The sequence below is a fragment of the Musa acuminata genome, chromosome BXJ1-3 (assembly GCF_036884655.1).
Source record: "Musa acuminata AAA Group cultivar baxijiao chromosome BXJ1-3, Cavendish_Baxijiao_AAA, whole genome shotgun sequence".
Lineage (NCBI taxonomy): Eukaryota > Viridiplantae > Streptophyta > Magnoliopsida > Zingiberales > Musaceae > Musa > Musa acuminata.
This window is the reverse complement of record NC_088329.1, coordinates 38,931,043-38,953,584: the sequence shown is the minus strand read 5'-3', so window position 1 is coordinate 38,953,584 and position 22,542 is coordinate 38,931,043. Positions and strand designations below refer to the sequence as shown.

The following is a 22,542-nucleotide window of genomic DNA, read 5'->3' as shown; positions in this document are numbered from 1 at the left end:
GTGTGTGATTGATCATATTACCGTAACATTCTGTTCTTGATGCATAACATTGAATTAGGTGCCTAATTTTCTTGAGGGCATGCCTTACCTCTAGTGGAGTGCAAGTTACTTAGTGCAATTCATGTGGCAAAAGAGAATTCTTCATATTAATATGACTAATAATTTCCGTCAATTATAGTTGTCAATCTCTCTATAGGAATATAGAGAGATTGGTGTTCCATAAGATGATAAATCCTTGAGTACATCTTATGGTCTCAGTCATCATCTAAATTGAATGCATGATGTATGTAGCACAATTCCAAAACAAGTTTAAAGTAGATTAAGCAGAATTAATGAGTATTCTAAATCTATGTTTAGAGATAAAAATCAAAATAACTCTAATGAATATTCAAACCCGAGAATCTGATTGAGATGGACTAAATAGTTAAAACAATAAATGTTATTAAGAGTATTTTTCCTATTTTTCTAAATACAACTGTTTCATGCAACATTATCATTCTATTGAAGTGTCAACTGTTCCATGGACTGGTAGGAACCAATTGGGGTAGTCCACCATTTGCCATAATCTCTTCCTGCCATGAATGTATTCACATCATATAAAATCATCAATTTATTCATTTTTTTCTTCTCCAACAATTTTTATTTAAAGACCAATAATTGCTATAAAATACCTACAAGTAACAATTATAAACAAGTACCAAAAAAAAAAAATACACATGTTACGGTGGATAACGCATACGAAGAGAGATGTGATTTTTTTTCTGGCAAAGGTGATTAGTGGCGAAACCCTAAACCCTTGGTATTTTCGACCTTAACTTAAGTAGATCCGGTGCACTACCATCAAACCTGATATTTTAATACACAATTTAATTTGCAACACATACAAAATATAATTGCATGTACATATTTTTTTAATCATTTTCTTTTTCAAAATTATGTGTGTATATATATATATATATATATATATATATATATATATATATATATATATATATATATATATATATATATATATATATATATATATATATATATATATATATATATATATATATATATAGAGAGAGAGAGAGAGAGAGAGAGAGAGAGAGAGTAAATGATATGCTTGCAAATAATCAAATCCAATTTTAACGTGCAACCTCTTATGAGTACCACATATGACATCTTAATCCAAAAGTTCACTTGCAATATATATGTAGAGATATAATTGCATGTGTACATGATATAAATGATTAGTTTGCAGATAGTCAAGTCAAATTGTAACTTGAACGCAGCTTAGAAGTACGACATGACCTTTCAATATAAATGTTCAGCTGCGACATGCAAAGGTATATGGGTATATCATTATTATTATTACTTATAGAGAGAGAAGGAGGGGAGAGCTAAGTTGACGCACACGAAGAGTATTCTACCGAGGTGACCGATCCTTACCCTGACCCTGCTGACTCAAGTGCTTTGACTTCATTGCAAGACATGTCAACGTCACACATAGCGACCTTTGGGAAGTGTGTGTGATCTCTTCAGACCCCCTCCTCCTTCCATGCTCCATCTTCCTCCTCTTCTTGGGGATTGGTGCATGGCCATGTGCACATTTTGCTAACGTTCTACTCGTCGTTCTTTGATGGCAAGTTTTGGCCAAGCATGTGCATCGATCAATGTGAGTTTGACATGCTTCCTCCTGTCGACGGATCCCAAGAGACGCTTCCGAGTATCATCGTAGATGACTGTTCACACCTCGAACACAAGATCTTTCGACTTGATATTTCATGGTAATTCTCTGGAATTAATCTACCAGCAGCAGATATAAACGCGACTCGAGTACGAGAATGTGCGTCCAAAGACGAGGACGTCACGGCGGTATGCTGCAAGGTTGGTATTCCATCGAACACCCCATTTTCTTCACCTCGAAACCCTAATCCGAGAATTGTTCTCGACATTTCCTATGGGATTTGGGCTGTGGGTTTCTGCTACTGCAACACATCTAACCCATGTAACCTGAATTCTTGGTAGGTATTGTGAAGCATAGCATTGGCATCATTTACGGGCACACTCGCGGGTGGGAAGAACATCAATATTAAATTAAATTTTTTAATTAAATATGATTTTAATTTAAAAGTTTTAGTAACTTTAATTTTTTCTATGGTAATTAGAGTCAAAATCTTGAGTTTACTTTTTCTATAATTAGAGACTCGTGTAAACTTTGTATACACAATTGGAAAGATAGATGAGGTATCACCAAAAAGATTGTCTATAAATTTTATCTCTTCAAGAGATTTTCTAATGTGGTATCTGATAAAGGACCATTCGATCGATTGATCATTGGTGTGACTCGTAGGCTCGTAAGGAATTGTTCGCTTTCGACGGTGGGTATACCGGTACAATTTTACCCTTTCAAAGCTCGTGAACTCTAAAAAACACATTTGAGAGTAAGAGAGATCCAATAAACTTATGAGTCATTGGTTCCCATACTCCACAATCAATGTGAGACTAAATGATCTTATTAGTATCAAAACGTTTGATCTTAAATACCAAATTAGATCTTGAAGAAATAGATCAAGAGAGAGAACAATCATGGTGAAAAAAGAAAAAAAATATAAGAGGTGAAACTTATCCCATTAAGAAATTCGTTAAAGAGTCTTTTTAGAGAGAGAAAATCAAAGAAAGAAATAATAGAGAAAGAAAATCCAAGCATAAAGGAACTACAGAGAGAGTAAATCTAAAGCGGGGAAAACTATAGAGAGAGAAAACCAAAGAGAGCAAAACTACAGAAAAAAAAAATCCAAGAAGAGAGAAACTATAAAAAGAAAAAAAAAATTAGAGAGAGAAAACTTGGGAGAAAAAAACTATTAAGAAGAGGAATGAAAAGAAGAGATCTTAAAATGATGTTGTGAATAATTATTCACAATATTGATGAATAGCATATTTGATTGCAACGACTGAGGAGATACTACGATCAAGATTGTAGTAGGAGAAATATGATTGATGGAATAGGAATAGATCACTACGACATCAATTAATTTGATAGACAAAGATAGGTCGATTGAAAGTTTGATCATTTAAAAATAAAAGATTAAAAGTATAGAAATTTACTGTTATAAGTTATTTTGGATTCCATTATTATCAAGATTTGATGAAAAAGATTAATGAAGATGGAAAACCATGATGAGAACTTTTCTTTGATGATTTTAAAGATATGATAGATGACAGAGATCTTATACTACTCTCCAAAGAACCGAAAGAATAGTTCATTTTCAATATAGAATAAGATAAAAGAGCAATGAAGCTCATCACTCAATTATTCCTAGATAAAAGCATTATTTCATGGATCTCTAAAGCTAAGACCAGAAGAGAAGTATGATTGATCTTAGAAGATACTTATAAAAGATGTATATATCCTCTTATGTTGTTTGAAATAAAAAAGAATTGTAAACGTAGAACTAGAACAAAGTCAAGATCTCTTAGTAAAAGAAAAACTTCTCAAGTAACCCTTAGAGCAATTGAGTTAAAACTTCTCAAGTTCCTTGTTGGCTGGACTCTTTCAAGTAACCCTTGGAGCAATTAAGAGGCAGAAAGCCAAGTTGGGTGGCAGATTTCCAACAATGTTGATGCCAATTGTCTGCCATAATGTTGTTGTATGTTTGATGTTCCCATCAAGTCCCCATTATTAAGAGAAGATACAAATATGCTGTCATCATCTTAAAGAATACTATTGCATTTATAGTTAAATTGGCTTGTACTTATCTACATATTCTGGTGTCATTTTGCTGCGCATAGCTGAATCCCACAATGACTTGTTTCAACCAAAACAGCAATTGGAGACAACAAGCAGAAGAAATCAGAAGATGAAGTTGACTTCTCTTTTTGTCATATGGAGGAGCTGCAATGAATGAAGAAATTTGGATAAGCAACCCATGTAAGGATGTGAGGTGTGTGGATGTATTGTGGCAAACTCACAGCAGCAATACATTGTTGATGAAAATTCTCAACCAAATTAGTGTAACGATAAAGTTGCTCTTTTGCGACCAAAGTGATCAGATTCATCTTTTTTATAACAACCTCCATCATATCAACAGGATGGGAACTACAACGAAGTTGAAGCCACTCAATATACCAAATCAAAGTATATGAAGTTAATCTCGGACTACTACTATTATTGATCCCACTGAGCAAGCTCTCAAAAGATCAAAAGACAAGAACGATGCACGGAAAGTGATCATTCAAGATACCAATGTGAAAAATGCATGACATTGTTAAGCATGAATGAAACTGATTCCCTCAGGGGTAGGTAAGTGAAGTATACATGGCACAAGTGGTTCGTTTCAAGCAAAATGACATCAAGAATTTGTCTAATAGGCGCAGTTTAATCTGATGCAGCAAGGCATTTAACCAGAGGCATGGAGACAATCTACAACTAATGCTCTCTGTGACACCAAGTTACTAAATATGGAAGGTTTGTAAATCTGGCTCATTCATCTGGCTTGATCATTGCCAAAAGACTGAGCCAAACCAATATCATTGGGTGCTCAACTCAACCTAGATGAAACCAGTCTTAATTAAATGGGACAAAGTGAAACTGCAATAAATCAAATGAAACCATTGCAGAGGTTATCTTTGAAAAAAATACTAATTTGGAGAAAGAAAAATACCATTTTTGAATAGCATCTTGAAGAACTCACTCTTCAGACGTGTGTGGCACATCACTGGGTTTATTACAAGGTAGGAGCCAGGCAAAGAATCCAACATGAGTTTTGCGGTTCAACCTTTGGTCAGAGTATTCAACTAACATGTTCCACAAGTCACCAACCGTCCATCCATGCGACAAGATCCATTGTCTCACCTGTTGCAGTGGTCGACACATAGTCACCCTCGAAGATTAGAATTCTGAAAAAAAGGGGCAGTATGAAATATAGTGGCTCTCTTTTTGTCCATTCAGACATCAAGAGTTGCCTTTAGACTTAAATTACCTCTTCTAATCTTTGCAAAGCTGCTTCACCAAATGTGTAATAATGGATGAAGGGTCTTAATGCCTGCATCAGGGAAATGAATTAAAATTTAAAAGGTTAAAATAAAGTGATATGAAGAAAATATTATAGCATTCACAAAATGTACATCCGATACAATATGACCAGATAGATCTACAGATAAAACCATAAAAGTTCAAGACTATGGTAATCCCTGGATTTATCTAATAAACATTAGAATGTTTCTACAAAACATTTTAATACATTCTGAGATTTCTCTAGTCAAGACAGCACAAAAAAAGATGACCAAGGATGTCAAGTTAAAGTCGGCATATCACAAATTTGCAGTTCTATGTGGCAAAATGCAGTGCAAGCAGCTCCATGTTTATACTAGGTCACATTTTATAAGCTGTTACAGAATTGAGATATACACATTTATCAAGTTTCCCAAGCTATGTAATTTCAAAGGGGAAAAACTCCAACCACTAGTGGAAAGTACCTGTGATGCAGCAAGCCACTGGATTATACTCTTTATTTCAGGATCACCGCCAAAAACTCCACATCCCCAGTTTCCAGTTGCAATTCCAACATTATCCTGTGAGTCCATCACTTGGGAGCTTTCACTGTCACTATTTCCTTCAACCTCACTTCTATTTTCATTTTCAGAAATCCCAGTGCTCTTCTCTTGGTTAGAACTATTTGCATACCACTGACAAATATGCAAAAGCAATAATGAAGAATAGCAAAGGGTTCCAGCATGTACAGAAGGGAAAAAAAAATGAAATTTCAATGTAAGAACATTAAAACACTTTTAAGGAGTCAGAACTCAACTTCAGAGAAAAACTTCAACAAGGAAAAACATAGAAGGTACAGGAAAACAACAAATGTTTTTGGCCCCAAAGATACTGAGATTATGCAGATTTTGTGAAACCCAGTATGGTTGATTCAATGTCATTTCAGGCTTTCAGCAAAGATAAATTATGTTGAGAACATTAAACAGTATGTGCGTTTTCTCCGGATCTTTGTTTGCTAAAATTTCTGGCAGGATAAATATAGCAGGTTGCATTAGGAAATTCATCATTGTTGTAAATGATTGATGAATATCATTTTTGCATAAACTAATGTCTCGAAATAACCTTTAGGCGACGCTTGTACACTGACTGGTCCAAGAATCCACAGAATGCCTTGTTTGTCTCCCTAATCAACAGAAATAATTGCATAAGAAAAGGTATAATAAACCAATATAAGTGACGAAGAAATATTATCATAAACTCATCTTTAATAAATTTATCAGGAAGGACTAAACAGGATGTACTATAAGAGACATACTTCTTTCATCTTCATTTGTTACTCTACAGAAAAACAAAAACACTGCAACTTAATGTTTCCTGATACTTAATGCAGATTTCTCAGAAATGAATCACAAATAACATTAATTAGTCTGAGATACAGACACTCTAAATTCAAGAAACTTGATTCTTGAGTAAGAGATTCTGTTTGAACCTTTGCATGCATTATAAAGAAGGAAAAAAAGAAAGGAACAAAACAAGGGAAACCATAGTTAAGGATCTAATCTTATGTTTTTTCACACAATATTTTCCTATTTAAATTAGTTTGCTGGATAGAATTCATAATAATAATAACAAATGCAAGTACAACAATTTCAGGCTTTTCTCTGGACCCCGGTTATGATGTACTAGTTAATAAGATTTTTATTGGAATCTGCATCCGTCTTCACTTTCCTTCATACTTATGATGTACTAGTTAATAAGATCTCAGAGTGCATTATACAGTAGGTATTATCTACTACGACAACTTCACACAGACTCAAGTTGATGTCATTACTATGATATTTGAATAGTAAATAATTGTTTGTTGTTTTTTTTTGTTATTCTAGGCAGATATAATGATGATGCCGTCATGAAATTCAGCCTAAGCAGACATGGCTTGGTTACCTAGAGGTCTTAGAATAATAAAAATTTTCCAGGAACCTAGTGGCGTGTGTTTGGTGGCACATTTGATACACTTTGTAAAGATGCTGAGTATTTGTAGGACCAGGTGCCCAAAATAGTAACTCCCACAAGCAATTTAGGTGAGACCTTGGTCGTTACAGAAGTCATACGATTGAATTGATCCCAATATGTCTGTAATTTAGTGACATCAGAGTACAAGATCTAGATGGAGTCAATCATGGGTTTCTTGTGATTACCAGACCATATTTGCTAGACCACCAGAATTTGTATAGCAGAGTATATCAGGATCTAACATATGTATGTTAAGTTGTTAACCATTCACCGTATGTGGACACGAAAGATCTTAGGCACTTACAGGACCAAGCGACACACAACTCCCACTTATGCCTAGCACTTTCCAGTGAGGAATTGTATTGCTATGAGATGCAACAAGTTGACTAACTCCTCGTCATTATTCTTCCATTGGTATAGCAAAAATCTTCTTATGGAGATGAATAAATATGAGATGTAACCTCAAAGCAACAAATGTTGATTCTGAAAACTATATGTTTATGATGGTAGGAAAGTTCTAAAAGATAACAGCAATAGAATAAAGCATGGAGAATACTTAATTGATAATGAGATTTATCTCTGAAATAGAGAAAAAATAATTCATAAGAATATATTCCACGAAAAAGTTAGCATACCGTACAAGGCCTTCAACTTCATATTGCCACATTCTCGGACTGCATAAAGCATCTATGGCAGCAATCCGTGTTTTCCGTCTGCCTATTGAATCATATGGTTTGTTATCCAGGTAGTCACCAACAAATCGGAATGAGGAACCATATCTATCAAGCAAAGAGACGACAAGTGACAAAGAATTAGGGAGATCCTCAGGATAGCTGTGATATGTTTCATGCAAGTAACAACGAAAATGAGATAATAAATATATAGAATGCACGAACACCATGACACTAGTATAGATATATATTGTAAAGTTAGTCTGGCATTTATGGCTCTACAATATGCAGGGTTAAGAGGTTACAATAACACAATACGTTTTGGAATATCCAAATTATAAACAAATAGGTACTTATGCAACCACAGGTTAAATTTTGTCCTCTTTGACAGTGATTGCAATGCATTAAAAACTATCAGATTTCCATCAAACATAGCTGGCAATGAACAATCACCAACATATGCATGTGGCAACCCAACTTTTGGGAAAAACTACAAGACACAAAGAAGCACAAATCAACAAATATGATAGGCTACAAACCGCCCATAAAGATATTATCAAATCTGAAGAATATGGGCCAATCAACAATGGATTAGAAAAAGAATGACAGAATTTACTGAACTATAACAAAATTATTACAATTATAAAATAGCCAATACGAAGATTTAAACCTTAGGGCTTAAAATGTGTCATATACATGTAAAAGAACTAAGATAAGTAATGGGAGAAGAGGTTTTTTTCTGAAAATATCAGAAACCCAATAATCCTATTTCAAGATACATCTAAAACCATTTGACACAACTCCTAATGGCTTAAGGACACTCCTAATCCAACCTACAACAAAAATAGGGCTAAAAAATATTAATACAACTCAAATTTTGATCATAAATTGAATAATATCTATGATATCAATCTTGTGAAAATCAAGTGGGTTTATCAATCATTAGCATACTGAAATTAACATGTAGCAAGTACTTCTTCAATGGTGAATTTGTCCAAGATGACACATGTTGGTCAAATTCAGGTGCATTGGAAAAAGTAGTTGCTAAGTTATTGCTGAATCACGTTATTATTATTATTATTTTTTTTTTTGCAACACTCTCGCCAATCAAATTCGGGATAGATCATGGTGAGCATATTGCTTTCTTAAGTGCTTCCTACAGCTTCGAGTCACGTAGCTGCTGTTGCCCTGATTGATGACAGGTCCGTTCAAGCTACAGGATTTCTCACCAATAATGCCTCCACATCGATCAAATGGCCTTTCTCTTACTTCAGGTAGCCTTGATGGCATGGCCTTTCTTTCACTTCAGGTAACCATCTTGGCTTAGCTTGACTCATGGATTTTAATCAGATCACATTTGTAAAAGCAAAAAAAAAAAAAAGAACCAAGTAAGCTATTGCATGGTTTTCACTAGAAATGCAAAATAGCAACATTCCTACAAAATATTTCGGACCCAGCAAAGTAAATAAGTATGTATATAGTAAATTTTATTCTTGTTTTGAGTGTACATAAGCAACTCACAAACATGATAATCTATACATTTCACAAATGTACCTACCCCATGTAACAGGAAAACCTCTCAATACCAATAATTTCAATAGCCTCATTATCTTCCATACAAGCCATGAAAAGCATGCCAACAATTAGTTCTGGATTTATCATGAATCGGATCTCTTCCTGTTTGACAATGCAGTGAGACAGCCGTTAGATTGTTAAAGATATTTTGCAGTTTACACAGATGGATGGCCCAGTGGCAAGATGAACATATATATCATTTATTTAATCACCCACAGGAAGGAAAATTCATTACCATAAAGCACTTATTTCAGACCAATAGCTATAAAATAGAAAAGCTACAACACTCAAGAACCACCTTTCACCTTTGTTTTTTGGCTTTTCATACCAAGGTCCATCATTTCAGGTACTGGTGCTGTACCAGTAATTGCGGGGACCAGTGTAGCACCAGTCCAGATTGGTGTACCGAGTGTTGATACACCAGTATGCACTGAATTTCGGTACATGCTAAAATAATGTTAGAAAATTTTAGAAAAACTATTTAAACCTAATTTCTCCCCTTTTCTAGTTATATACAATCAAATTATACAGTTTCTTTTGAAAAATAAGTTATAGATTAATGAAAATCTATCATCTAGAGAGGCAATACAAATTGCAACATTTTCTTATACAAAACTGAGCCTTGCTCTTGCTCTGTTAGCATATTTAACTCTGATATTGCACAAACCTTCGTGTTAAGCACGCAAGAGACCTTCCCTGATAAATCAAAATAGACAATTGTAAACAATATAAAGGTCTATAAAATACTAAATGAGAGATGCACTTGGGATACATGCTTGTTGCCACATTCTGAGTATTTCTATGTGAGAAATGCACTTGGGGTGTGACACATATAAAGGGTGGTTGAGCATAGTCATGCACATTGATCCTCGTTTACTGCCTAGAGTATGGCCTAAGGCCCAAGAGAATGGCTAAAATTGTATTACAATGATAATTTTCCAACACATTGCTATACTCACAAGAAGAACTCTAGATCTGGCATGACCCAAATCAAAACTACATAGACTTAACAAACATATGAAGACCAACACCAAAAATGTATTCCATGGATTCTGATAAAGCTGAATATGGAATATCTTGCATTTCATAAGTTTTTGATGATTTTTATTGGACTATACGCAATCTATAAATCATTAAATGCCCAAAAAATTAAACAAAGAAGAATGGCTTAGTGCATTAGGCTACTGCCAATGTGGCATCTATAGAGGGTCACTATATGCATCCTTGCTTGGATATTGTTTCCATGACTAAAGTCCTAATCACCCAGGCCATAGAGGTGTAACATAAACAAACCTACCTTATGAGCTAAGGTCAACAATCTCACAATGAATTTGGGTTTGGCCCAAATTTGAACATTATCCTGGTGAAAACTACAGCCAGAAGCCTAAAACTTGAACAATTCAAGCCACTTAATGCAGCTCACAAGTCTAACATAGTAGCACCTCTATGTACTTTAAAGTATAAACACTAAATTTGTGAAAGATTAAAGGTAGAGTTTCCTCTATAAGCACAGAAAGACACAATCAAAAGCGTCTTTACTAAAGAAGTAACATACTCAACCTTCAAAAATTTCCCCAACTACATCAGCCATATGTCTATTAATTACTTCGACATCAGCTACCTCACGTACCAACAAGCCCATGTTCCTATGCATTTTGCAGTTATCATCTTCACCATGCCATAAACAACTTTCCTCTGATGGAGGATTTGCTCGGACCTTGCCAATGGCATGCCTTCTATCCACAAAAATAAACTAGTTGTGGTCCTAGTTAAAAATGAGAACCTAAGCTAGCCTTGTTTGCATTTCCATCATTTAGGCTCATTTTAATGATATCCCTCAAGGACAGTCTTTTGCATTCTGAAGTATAAGATATATGCTGACAGTAAATTTCATCAATGGCTAAAATTAAAAGCATTGACAACAATATGGCTCACGAAATTGTGTCTAGTCTTGAATTGTATGATACAATGTGGCTCATCATATTGTCATATAAAAGATATATAAAGGAAATGCTAATTGGTTTTGGATATATCTCTCTGAGCAACATCAGACTAATGATAATTGTAAGGCATCTATATAAGCTTTAAACCTGCTATCACCTATTTATAGCCATAAATCCAGGCTTTAATTGCATTACTAGATTATCCAACAACCAGACTATAAAATTGCAAATAGTAACTGCCACCAAGCAGAATCAAAAGAAGCAACTAGACTGACTTTGGCAGATAATATGACTTATGCAAAAAGTTCAAGGAAAACCTGCACACAGCCCCATTTAAGGGCACCTCCTCCAAGATACTCATTTGCAAAATCTACTTCAATAGCTTCATGTGGCTGATCTTCGATCAAGCCTGAGGAAAAGACCTATAAAGAAAAAGATATGATGAGAATTTCAGATGCACATTATAAATTAGCATGCTTTACTGATGCAAGAATTCAGATGCACAGCACAATTTTACCTCAAAAGAGCACAGAGGAACAGTAGATGTACTCCAGTTAGCAGATGTAGGATATGTAACGCCGTGATCACTGCTTTCCCGAGGAAGAACTTTTCGCTCAAAGGAAACATATCCGGTGGGCATTCGTAAGCATATCCTCTCAAAGAAGTGAACAAGGCATCTTACTTTCTGTTCTTGACAGTGTTTTCCATTACGATTAAGTGAACTAAAAAAATTGACATATTCAGTCATTTCAATAGCAACATGGCAGAAATATGCAATTAAATAACTAAAAAAGTGAAATAGTTCACATCACATCCAATATGATAAGGACACGTCAAATCATCAAATAAAAAAAGGAGATACAAACAATGGGGATTGCACAAGAGAGTAGGATGGGGAAAAGAGGACTTGGCATAATCAGGAGCACAAAGTTATTGGATAACTCACCAACAGAACAAATATAAACACTATAAGATGATGCTTACTGTCAATTGTAAGGTATTATAAAGGCAATCATCTATGAGATATGCTGCAAACACGCTTAAAATAAGCATCAAGGTCAGGCTTACTATAAGGTGAGCGAATGAAAGATCAGCAGTTTTGAGGATCATCTCCTTGTAATATACTTAGGAATATGGACAAATGATTGAAGCCAATTAAACTGCCTAGCTACTGGTAGAAAACTGCAAGTTTCAGAAGTCAACTGTGCCTTCATCCTATTTATCTATACCTCTGAATGATGCTAAATCGCATTTCAACATCAGTGAGGTTGACTCACGCTGTAAATTTGGACAGTGAGATGATTAAAAATTGTTAGCCATGTCAGGCCATGATTGTGGGTACGGAAATGTGGTACAATAATTTATTTGATACATAGTAAAAAGAGTAACCCTAGTTGGTATGCTACTTTAAGTTGTTTGGGATTGTTTATTATATATGGATATAATATATCATTCGCCACTCCTTTACTCAGGATAATCAACTCATATGCCTTATGTAAGAAATAAATTGACAAACAAAGAGCAAATGTAGCATATAATTTTTATATGAAACTACATATAAAAAGTAAAAGGAAAACAATTACTAAGGATTTATTTAAAATATTTTAATTACCCATTTATGGGTTACTTATTCATGTACCTGTTGTGCATCAGTGTGGCCTCCTTAAATGGGGCCAGGCCACATCTAATTAGGCAGGTGTTAGTCACAGCTCTAATTCAAAAAATTAAGCTGCTGGGTTTGAAAAGCTAAGCCAACGATGAAATCCCAAAGATATGAGAGAGAGAGAGAGAGAGAGAGAGAGAGAGAGAGTCTCTCCTTCCCCACCATACCCTCACCTGTAGCAGAGGCTCATAACATTGATGGTGGATATGCAAACAACAACAAGAAAGAATGGTGGGTGGCAGTTGGTTAGTTTTTCTTCCCTCTCCTCTTGCTCCCTCTTCTCCTCCTCCTCATGTTAAAACTGAGGAATTTTCTTCTATATTTAGCTTTTTATTGATTTTACTAGAGATATGAGTCACATACAATCATGACCTAGGACAAGAAAGTCACATGAACCGGGACATGATGGGTTCATGGTTCCATGGGTGCTATATGGCCATATGAGCAGAGCTACAATAATTTCCATGCAATTGAGAATAGGCTTTCAACTGATGAATTTTGCGGTGATAAAGCTGGTTATATAGGTAGTGCAGGATTCTTAAAACTGTAGGCTGTTATCAGATGGGTCCAGCTTCATCATATGCTGCATCACAAAATCTAAGGCAAAACATAAGAGTTACAACTTTGGTCTTCAAAGTTTTTCATCTGTATTATAAATATAAATTTAGTAGGTAGATAATTGTTGCTACTAATGATCATATAACAATGTAAATATACATTTGTGGCAAGATGTTTTCAGATTAACAATTATAATTATTAATTAAAGCAAGTATTGAGAGTCAGCATATACATACATGACTAAAAACTAAAAGTTGCTTGCGTTATGCCAAGGAAATGAAACTTCATAGGCCACTAGCTAATGAGACCTTTTCTTTTCAGAGCAAACCTAAAGATACACATAAAGCATAATGCTTGAAAGAAAGTTTAACTGAAATTAAATCTGTCCTGCACCTGTTGTTATCTAAGAGATATTATGTCAAGTGCGACTTTACTTCATTTGCTTGAATAAAACTGAAATGACAAAGTCAGGACAATACAGTCCATGAATGTCTAAGTGCACTTACAAATATAGCGTAAGGACTAAGTCACTACAAAATTTCAAAATAACTGTCAGAATCTAAATGTACATAGTTTTCTGTGCGTGACTTTCAGAATCCATTCAGTGATCATTAACGAAGAGATGTGTACATATGCAGAACTAAATTTTGCCATCCAATCAAGTAGAATATAGCATAATCATATAATACCATAAACCTCCAGGGATAAAGAATGAGTCTAAGAGCCAGCACAAAGTACTTACGCAAACAATACATCGAAATTGATGATTGGAGGACATCTCACATCCCTATCACTAGTGGGAAACAAGCAAAACATTGCACAAGAGAGCAGAGCGGCTGTCAATTCCTGATGAGGCATGAAACGCCAAATCAATCAGGATACTATATGTATCAAGATACAAAAATGTGAGTAAGATATACAACAAACAATCCCATTTAGCTCAACATCACGGAAAAAACCACAATGGAGAAGAAAGACTGAGTAAAAACCAAATGGAACACTCAATCGTTGGGTTGACCATTTAAAATTTTTCACCTGATTAAGAAACACTAAGCCTGGTTCTTGAGGTCCCATGAAGCGAAGCCCAGCCTTTCCTTCACCAAACATTTCGTCGGACTTCAGATAATGTGCTTCTAAGAGAGAAGGTAAACGTAGCAACAGTCTAGCCATCCCCGGAACGACCTCTTCGAACCACACCCTCGAATCCATCGCAGACATCATCTGCCAAAACGAAAGGAAAAAAAAGAAAGTCGATTCACATACTAAAAATTCGGTTATTCTCGCAGGTAAACTGCATACTAACAGCTCCCTATGATATTCTTTACTTAAACTGGTCAAACCCGAGCCCCTCAAAGACAGAGGAGGAGAAGAAAAAGAAGAAGACCTCATCAAAGAAGAGGGCGTATCCAGAAGCGGTACGTGGGGTCAATTCCCGGGAGGAGAGGCCGAGGGAGTCCCTGAGGTCGAGGATGGCGTCGAAGAGGACCCCGCCGGAGCGGACGCGGCTGACAGCGGGGCCCAGGGCGAGGGCTTTGAGGGCTTCGAGGGCCTTAGAGGGCCAGAGGAGGGTGGAAGATCGGAGGAACAAGGGGAGGAATGGGAGGATGGAGTTGAGATCCTCCCTCTTCTCCATGTCGACGCTCGAAATCGCGCAGGGGAGAGCAAGCAAAGACGAGCGAAGCCAAACCCCACGACTCCGCCGTGACTCGTTTTAATGCTGGTCAAGATTTTGGGTCGGAACAAAGCTCGGGCCGAGGAATTTTCCGGATGATACGGAACAAATCGGGCCCTCCATTATCCAATATAACATCTCAGCCGTTCATTCGTCGACTGGCTCTGGCCATTAATTGAAGAAAGTATCTCGTAAAACCTTAATGATGTGTTATTATTGTCGATTTTACATTAATTTAAGAAAGTATCTCATAAAACCAAAATTATCTTTAATACTTTCACTCTTTTGCATGGAACCGATCGGTCCACAAGTCTATGGGAGGGATTAATGAACTGTCAAATACAAAGGATCTGTCATGTCAATGATATTTTGGGATACAAGAAAACTAAGAAAATTAATGGAAAATTAAAAAAATGAAAAAGTCAGAAAATAATTTTTAAAAAACAATCCAAAATATATAAGCCTAATTTAATTGACATGTGAGAGGGAATAGCATAGTGTAGAACTGGCTTTGAGATCGAATTTTATATTAGAACCTATCTATTGCAACATTTGGAGTTTAATTGGTATATAATGACCTCTTTGATTAATGCTTGGGTTCTTATTGGTATATAATGTCCAACTAGCTTTAGAATTACTGTTAATTGAATTAAAATTTTAGTTTTTCTTGCAGACTAACGAGCATCACTATTCGAGACATCTCATCCTAAGTGTTAGAGGGGCTATTGGTTGTTGGAGAGTTGGAGCTACCATTAATTGGACTAGTTGAGTAATTTGGGAGATTGACTATATCATCTTGATTAATATTTAAACTTTTTAAGTGAAATTCAAGAAAATCTCTATAAGAATCATCATATGAGTGGGGATCCGTCTGTACGATAAGAGAGTATGTCTCGAGAATAATAAGTATGGATTGTTGTTCATTGTGGTGAAGAAGTAATTGGTGAAAAGCAAAACGTTCTCACTAGAATGCTCATTTAGCAAGTCAATAGGATGATGTTTTTACGATATAAATCATCATTTTATGATCAAAATAATGTAAAAAATATCAATGATCTAGCATCAACTTGACTTAGTTCGAGCTAAGATACACAAGAATTTTAGGTACAGTCAAAATGCTTCAAATGCTCAATAAAACGTCAACTAACACAAAAGAAAATTGAGATTGGATGAATTTTTGTCTATATGACACTCTAATTAGTAACAAAACAAAAATTTAAATTTAAATAAAATAGTAACTAACCTAACCTCAATTATTGTGTCATAATGAACTTTTTATAATGAGTTCAATAGAAAAATAATATTTTATGATGTGAGTGAAATATTCTATCAATGATTTATATTGGGCTGATGTCTATGCTATCTCTTTTGTGTTGACTATGCTATCATGTGTATGTTAGAATGAATATTCTTACATCTTTAATGATAAAAATGTTTGTGTATTACTCACCCTACATCATTAAAAAAAAAAACCATGATTACTTATTTGCACTAGTTTCTTCAAAGATTTTCATTGATATTTATTTATGGTTTAATTAATGATAAAAATGATGGTATATTACTCACCCTACATCATTAAAAAAACATAATTACTTATTTGCACTAGGTTCTTCATTTTCATTAAAATTTATATATGGATTTATATAAGTTTTTTCCCTTCATAGTCTATTTTTTAGTGTTGTTCGTCCACAAAATATTTAGCTATTCTATTTTCTTAGGCACAATGTTTATTTATCCAATATCATTAGAAGAAATTTCTCATGTTATTATGTGATTCCCTCACAATTCCGAGCCCCATTCTCTAAATTCCTTTTTCAAATATACAAAATTTATATATGAAATAATCTACCAACTAATCAATTTACTTTCACAATAAAAAAAAAGTCTACTAGCATTGCTATAAGTTTTTCAATAAAAAAATAATTTTTTTTGAGAAAACATATAAATCACTCTAAGAATTTAGTTCATTATAACTTGAGTTGAATATATATATAGTTCAATCAAAAAATAAAGAAAACAACTAAACTTGATGTAGATATAACCCACCTTGTGATTCAATCACTTGATTTCTTATTTTTCATCAAATAAAAAGGAATAATATCCCTATATTTAAAGGAAAATATTACCTTTCATGTATATACAAAAACCTAATGCCTCTAAGATAAAAAATGTTGAGATGGATATATGAAATTCCTAAGAAGAATAAAAAATTTTATTAATAACTAGGTGTAACTCCACTACAAAATAAAATGAAGGAGAAATATATGTGTTCTCTTAAGAAGTTATAAGTTGGGACAACTAATATTAGCAATGCAGTGAGAAACAAAGAGAGACCTAAACATATTTTAATGAATATTATAAATAAAAAATTTAAATACTCTTGATTTGAGAACTTAATAGTGATAAATATGCATGTGATATATTGTAAATAATTGAGATATTATGGCTTGCTGTGTTTTTCTTTGTTCTTTAGTACTCTTTGATTGGTGACATGAGTGGCTCAGTGGGCATTCTCAGACTGGTCCAAGAACTGGATTTAGCCATCTCAAAAGATTGTAGGAGCTTAGGTATCATTGTCCTATCAACAACAAGAAAAGATCCAGATTAATCAACTTTTACAAGTTGGCAAAAGCTTAAAACATATGGGTGCATGTGAGGACATGCTTATCTTGTTAACCACTCCATTCCATCTGTGCAGAACTGCTGTGGGGGGAAGAAGCTTTGTTGCAAACTGAAGTCACAAGCTTTGTTGATGAGGTTTTTTTTCTTCTCTTTCTTGAACTCTCCAATCCACCCTTCATCATGTCATCACAATCATCATAAAGTGTGAGAGGATTGCTTCTTGGGAGGGTGCTGTGTGTTGGGTTGATGCTGCCTTTTCAGGGTGCCCATCTCTTCCCTTCCCTTTCACCTCCTTAGAATGATTCAGGCAACTCCTGGTTTTTTCATCTTGATTTATTGATTCATATTATCGTAATTCATTCTTATATTTTAAGGCGTTATCTTATAATATTTTATCTTAGACGAATTAATATAGAGCATAAATGATAAAGATAAGCGACGAAGACGAGAATTAATCTTAACTAGCTAATTTAGTTCGACGTTTTCATATTGATAGTAAGATAATCTAATATCTAATGTTGAAAAATATAAATTTTGTTAAATAAAAATATTTAAATTATGTATTTATCTTGATATTAATATATTTACTTCAACATATTGGGAAATATTTTTTATTATTAGCATTTTAGTATATTTTGATGAAACTGATTCACTCATCGCAGGCCGATTCAATCAGTCTGTGAGGTGAGGTGAAAATAATAAATCACTTTTTTTTGAGGTGTGAAAGAATACAAATATTAACAAAGAAAAGTATATTATTTTATATGTTTACTTTGGTATTTGAAAGATTTACTTCAGTAAAGATAATAATATGTAAAAAAGATCTTTTTTTGTTAGTGTTAGACCAATTTTTGAACTAAGTTATACTCATCAATCACATCTCTATTTTCAAAAATAAAAAAAAAAATCTATGGTAAATCTTTCTAAAAAAACTTGCTCTTTTGTAGAGAAATCACTCATCATATGATGTAGCAAAAGTGACAGAGTCTCCACAGCTTTGAACTATTATTCCATCTGTTCATGGCAGCATCAGCTCTCACAGTAAGAAAAGATGATTCTGGAAATAGATTGAAAGAACTACAATAAAAAGAAGAAGTTGAGAACCACAGTAAAAGGTAGATCGAGCCACTCGAGTTTTCTCAATCTTTATTGAAGCAGATAAAAGAAATATGCACACAAGAAGAACAAAAAGAAACACACAGCACCTGCACGTAAATGTCCCCACAAAGGAAATAAAGCCGATAGAATCCACAGCAAGCAGTGTGCATGAAGAAGAAGGAAAGCTACTTATTCCATGGCTTCTTTTTACTCCAACTGCTGGAGATATAATATGGCTACATCGATCGCCATGGCAGAGAGGCAGGCAAACGGCAAGCTCTTCTGCCATGGTGATCCTGCGTTTGGCCCCTTCGTTCTCCCTGGTTCGCAGGCCTACCACCGTCTCCATGCAGCACTCCGATCTGAACACCCAGAGAAAACGATGGAGGCAGCCTCATGTGTTCTTGGATACGATGGACACCACCTTGTGCCAATCCCACAAGGACTCGCCCCTGTTCCCCCCTCTGAATCAGGCAAGTTCTTCTCTCTTCTTCGTCCTCGTGTTGCTGTTGATCTCACGATGAGGGAGGTTTGTGGCAGAGTGTGTTGGCAATCATATGTGATGATGAGCCAGGGACAAATCTGTACCCATTGACCAAGAGAAGATCCAAGTCTGCCATCCCCGTGTCTGCACATTACAGGATCATTGACTTTGTGGTGAGCAACTGCATCAACAGTGACATCACGAAGATGTATGCTCTAACTCAGTTTAACTCTACCTCTCTAAATTCTCACATATCGAGAGCTTATTCTGATGTTAAGCTGGGGAAGGATGGTTTTGTGGAGGTGTTGACTACATACCAGAGCGCTGAGGACCTCAGTTGGTTTAAGGTCTGTTGTAACATGCACCATCCTCATCTTCTACTTCATCTTCTTGATGTTGTTGAGAGCACCGAGACTGATGCACAGAGTTTGCCTTTTGTGATCGTAGGGAAATGCTGATGCGGTCAGGAGATGGTTGTGGCTGCTGGAAGAGCATCAGGTGAAGGATTTCTTGGTTCTCCCTGGTCACCATCTCTACGAGATGGATTACAGGAAACTGATCAAGGCTCACAGAGATAACAGAGCAGATATAACTATTGCGATGGCTAACAACGATCGAAACTACGATGCAAGTCATGATTTCCTTCTGCACACCAGCAAAAACCAGTTTCATGGTCTGATGTTAGCACCAGCTTCAGTTCACAGTCCATCTGCAGCAGTAAGTTGTCATCCTTCATCAGAGCAAGAGACTGCTCATTGCTCTATGAATAAGAGAAACCAAGATATGTCAATGGCTTTCTATGTGCCGAACTAAGTGATCATTGTTTTTTCGGATTAAGGTCACAACCACTACAAAATACCCGGTTTCGAATGCTGAGAACATGGGGATATATGTCATCAGAAGGGATATTTTGATCGAACTTCTGCAGGAGCAGCTACCAAAGGCAAATGATTTTGGAACAGAAGTATTACAGGGTGCAATTGCCTTGGGAATGAAGGTTGGTACCTTCTTGTTTCAGCTCACTGATTTGTTCCATTGCTGTAACATAATTCTCTTATTCATGGATCAGGTTCATGCTTATATGTTTGATGGACATTGGAATGATCTCAGAAATATCGAAGCATTTTACCAGGTCAATATAGAGAGCATAACTAGATCGATGAGCACCAAGTTAGTTCTTCTGCTCACAGAACAAGAGAACAGCTTTAGTTTCATCTCTCTCTTTTGTTCTGCTGACAAGCTTGTCTTGGTTGCAGCTTCCATGGCAGGCATCCTGCAATCTACACATTGCCAAATTATCTGCCACCAACTACAATATCCAATGCACTCATAAAGGACAGCATTATTGGTGATGGTTGCCTCCTAAATGTAGGTGACTAGCTTCTATCATCATCAAGAACTTTAAAGCAAATTATAGCACTGCAACTGTATGATTGATTCATGTGTTCATTTCGTATAGTTGCAGCGATCCATTATGAAGACAAGATCATCATAATTATCTGTGCTTGTTTTATGATTGAGTTACATCTGTGTGCACATGTTACAGACTTGTAAGATAGTTGTTTATGATCGAATAACCAGGCTATAACCTTCTATGTTTGATTATGTTAAGAGTAGAGGTGCAAGATCAGTAACTCTGTGATTGGCACGCGAACATATGTCGGTGATGATGCAGTGATCAAGAAATCTGTGGTTATGGGGAGTGACATCTACGAGGTGCGCCCTCTGTAAGATTCAAAAGATACAAATTAAACAGTATAGTTGTGCTTATTTGTATGGATACATCAGATCGAGAACTTATTTCATATAATTCCATGTTTTCTTGACCTTATGAAAAAGATTATTCTTCTCACACAAATTCACAAGTTCATATTTTGTTGCTACCAATCAACGCTTTTTCGATTGCTGAACAGGCAGATGTGAGTTGGAACATGACAAAGATGCAACGCTCAGAAATCCCAGTTGGAATTGGTGAAAAAGCTCATGTTCAGAATGCGATAATTGATAAGAATGCGAGGATAGGAAAGAATGTCAAGGTGAAAAAAAATTCAGACGTTTTATTCGGTTTGAGCTTATCAAGTTCGCAAATTCTTCTTGCGAATGAATTGCAAATATTTTGCTTTCATAAGATGTTTCATCTACATACTGAAACAGACTATAACAAGTAAATCCAGAAATCAGAAACTTATTCTCAAGCAATTGCAGTATTACATTCAGAGCATCATAAACAGATATATTTGTAATCTGAGTTTGATTGGCTCTATTTTGATGATTGCAGATTGTAAACAAAGATGGTGTCCAAGAGTGTGACAGAGAGGCATCTGGATACATCATATCTGGAGGCATTGTTGTTGTCCTCAAGAATGCAGTCATACCAGATGATAGCATCCTATAATTCCTCCACATAGTTTAGCTCAGATTTGTTGTCGAATTTAATTAAATTTTGGCCAAACAAGGAATAGAAATTTATAGAGAAATACTGGCATACAAAAAATTTAGGAGCCAAAGTCACTGTTTTGATCCATGTATTTTCCTCATATGAGGGAACACAAAAAAATTTTAGTTCAATAAAGAGTCATACAATTCACTTCTATTCTTAATAAACAATCAGTGCAAATTTCTTGCAATATTTCAGGGATTTGTTTTTGTTTGATCAAAGGTATTATAAAAGTATGCTACAAATTAATTACTAAATAAAGTGTTTATTTATTTATTTGCTTGGCAGTCTGTAAAATTTTTCTGCTTAGACATCACTCAAGTCTTCAGGTTTGAACATTAATCTTTAAAATCCATCATCATTGATCACAGATAACTTAAGATTGTCTTGATATAATACTCCTATTATTATTATTATTATTGTCCTACCATTACAAGCAATCCATTTTTACAAAACTTCAACAATGACTCGATGTTTTCGGCTTCAAAGAGAATGTGGATCTCAAAACCTTCAAACTTACAACACAAAAGCTAATAAACAATGAATAAAACAAGGCATTGATTCTTTATTGGAGGATTGATCTCAACTTGGCTTTGGCACATGAAATGATACAAACAAGATTTGATGTACTAAAGATTAATATTATCACATTGATTTGTTTAGTAAGAAAGAAAGTAACTACAACCAATGGTGGGGCTTCAAGCTTCAGCCTAATTTAAGATAAATCCTGATAACATGAAAAGACAAATCAAACTCTGCCTCTATAAATCATGTAATATTTTCTCTTTGTTACAAATCGAATGACAGAAGTTCTCCAACAACACGATAAAGTTC

General features: G+C 35.1%; 2 protein-coding genes across 4 annotated transcripts; one reads left to right on the top strand and one right to left on the bottom strand.

The window, feature by feature from the left end:
• Positions 1 to 3,625: 3,625 nt before the first annotated feature.
• Positions 3,626 to 15,110, bottom strand: LOC135628769 (poly(ADP-ribose) glycohydrolase 1-like). Of its 2 annotated transcripts, none has more exons than XM_065135674.1 (12): positions 14,780 to 15,110; positions 14,431 to 14,616; positions 14,138 to 14,241; positions 11,692 to 11,896; positions 11,492 to 11,596; positions 9,215 to 9,333; positions 7,621 to 7,764; positions 6,098 to 6,158; positions 5,461 to 5,670; positions 4,965 to 5,027; positions 4,647 to 4,837; positions 3,626 to 3,877 (listed from the first exon to the last, which is right to left on the bottom strand). In XM_065135674.1, exons 1-11 carry the CDS (start codon positions 15,026 to 15,028, stop codon positions 4,673 to 4,675), a joined length of 1,611 nt encoding a protein of 536 aa, XP_064991746.1. In that variant the 5' UTR covers positions 15,029 to 15,110; the 3' UTR covers positions 3,626 to 3,877; positions 4,647 to 4,672. The 2 variants fall into 2 exon arrangements, with proteins under 2 accessions (XP_064991746.1, XP_064991739.1); XM_065135667.1 differs by having other exon boundaries at positions 4,677 to 4,837.
• Positions 15,111 to 18,607: 3,497 nt separating this feature from the next.
• Positions 18,608 to 21,867, top strand: LOC135637810 (inactive glucose-1-phosphate adenylyltransferase small subunit 2, chloroplastic-like). Of its 2 annotated transcripts, XM_065150624.1 has the most exons (9): positions 18,608 to 19,444; positions 19,550 to 19,618; positions 19,719 to 19,988; positions 20,110 to 20,268; positions 20,341 to 20,441; positions 20,528 to 20,639; positions 20,889 to 20,987; positions 21,185 to 21,307; positions 21,550 to 21,867. In XM_065150624.1, exons 3-9 carry the CDS (start codon positions 19,812 to 19,814, stop codon positions 21,664 to 21,666), a joined length of 888 nt encoding a protein of 295 aa, XP_065006696.1. In that variant the 5' UTR covers positions 18,608 to 19,444; positions 19,550 to 19,618; positions 19,719 to 19,811; the 3' UTR covers positions 21,667 to 21,867. The 2 variants fall into 2 exon arrangements, with proteins under 2 accessions (XP_065006696.1, XP_065006690.1); XM_065150618.1 differs by having other exon boundaries at positions 18,608 to 19,618.
• Positions 21,868 to 22,542: the final 675 nt, after the last annotated feature.

Excerpts from the sequence above, each read along its gene's own strand:
- LOC135628769 (XM_065135667.1), bottom strand. The coding sequence starts at position 15,028 with ATGGAGAAGAGGGAGGATCTCAACTCCATCCTCCCATTCCTCCCCTTG. Across the intron at positions 9,334-11,491 it reads TTAAATGGGGCTGTGTGCAG|GAAGAGATCCGATTCATGAT; the intron begins GTTTTCCTTGAA and ends ATTGTCAAACAG. Across the intron at positions 5,671-6,097 it reads TGTACAAGCGTCGCCTAAAG|TGGTATGCAAATAGTTCTAA; the intron begins GTTATTTCGAGA and ends CATATTTGTCAG.
- LOC135637810 (XM_065150618.1), top strand. The coding sequence starts at position 19,478 with ATGTATGCTCTAACTCAGTTTAACTCTACCTCTCTAAATTCTCACATA. Across the intron at positions 20,442-20,527 it reads ACTAGATCGATGAGCACCAA|CTTCCATGGCAGGCATCCTG; the intron begins GTTAGTTCTTCT and ends TCTTGGTTGCAG. Across the intron at positions 20,988-21,184 it reads TGGGGAGTGACATCTACGAG|GCAGATGTGAGTTGGAACAT; the intron begins GTGCGCCCTCTG and ends ATTGCTGAACAG.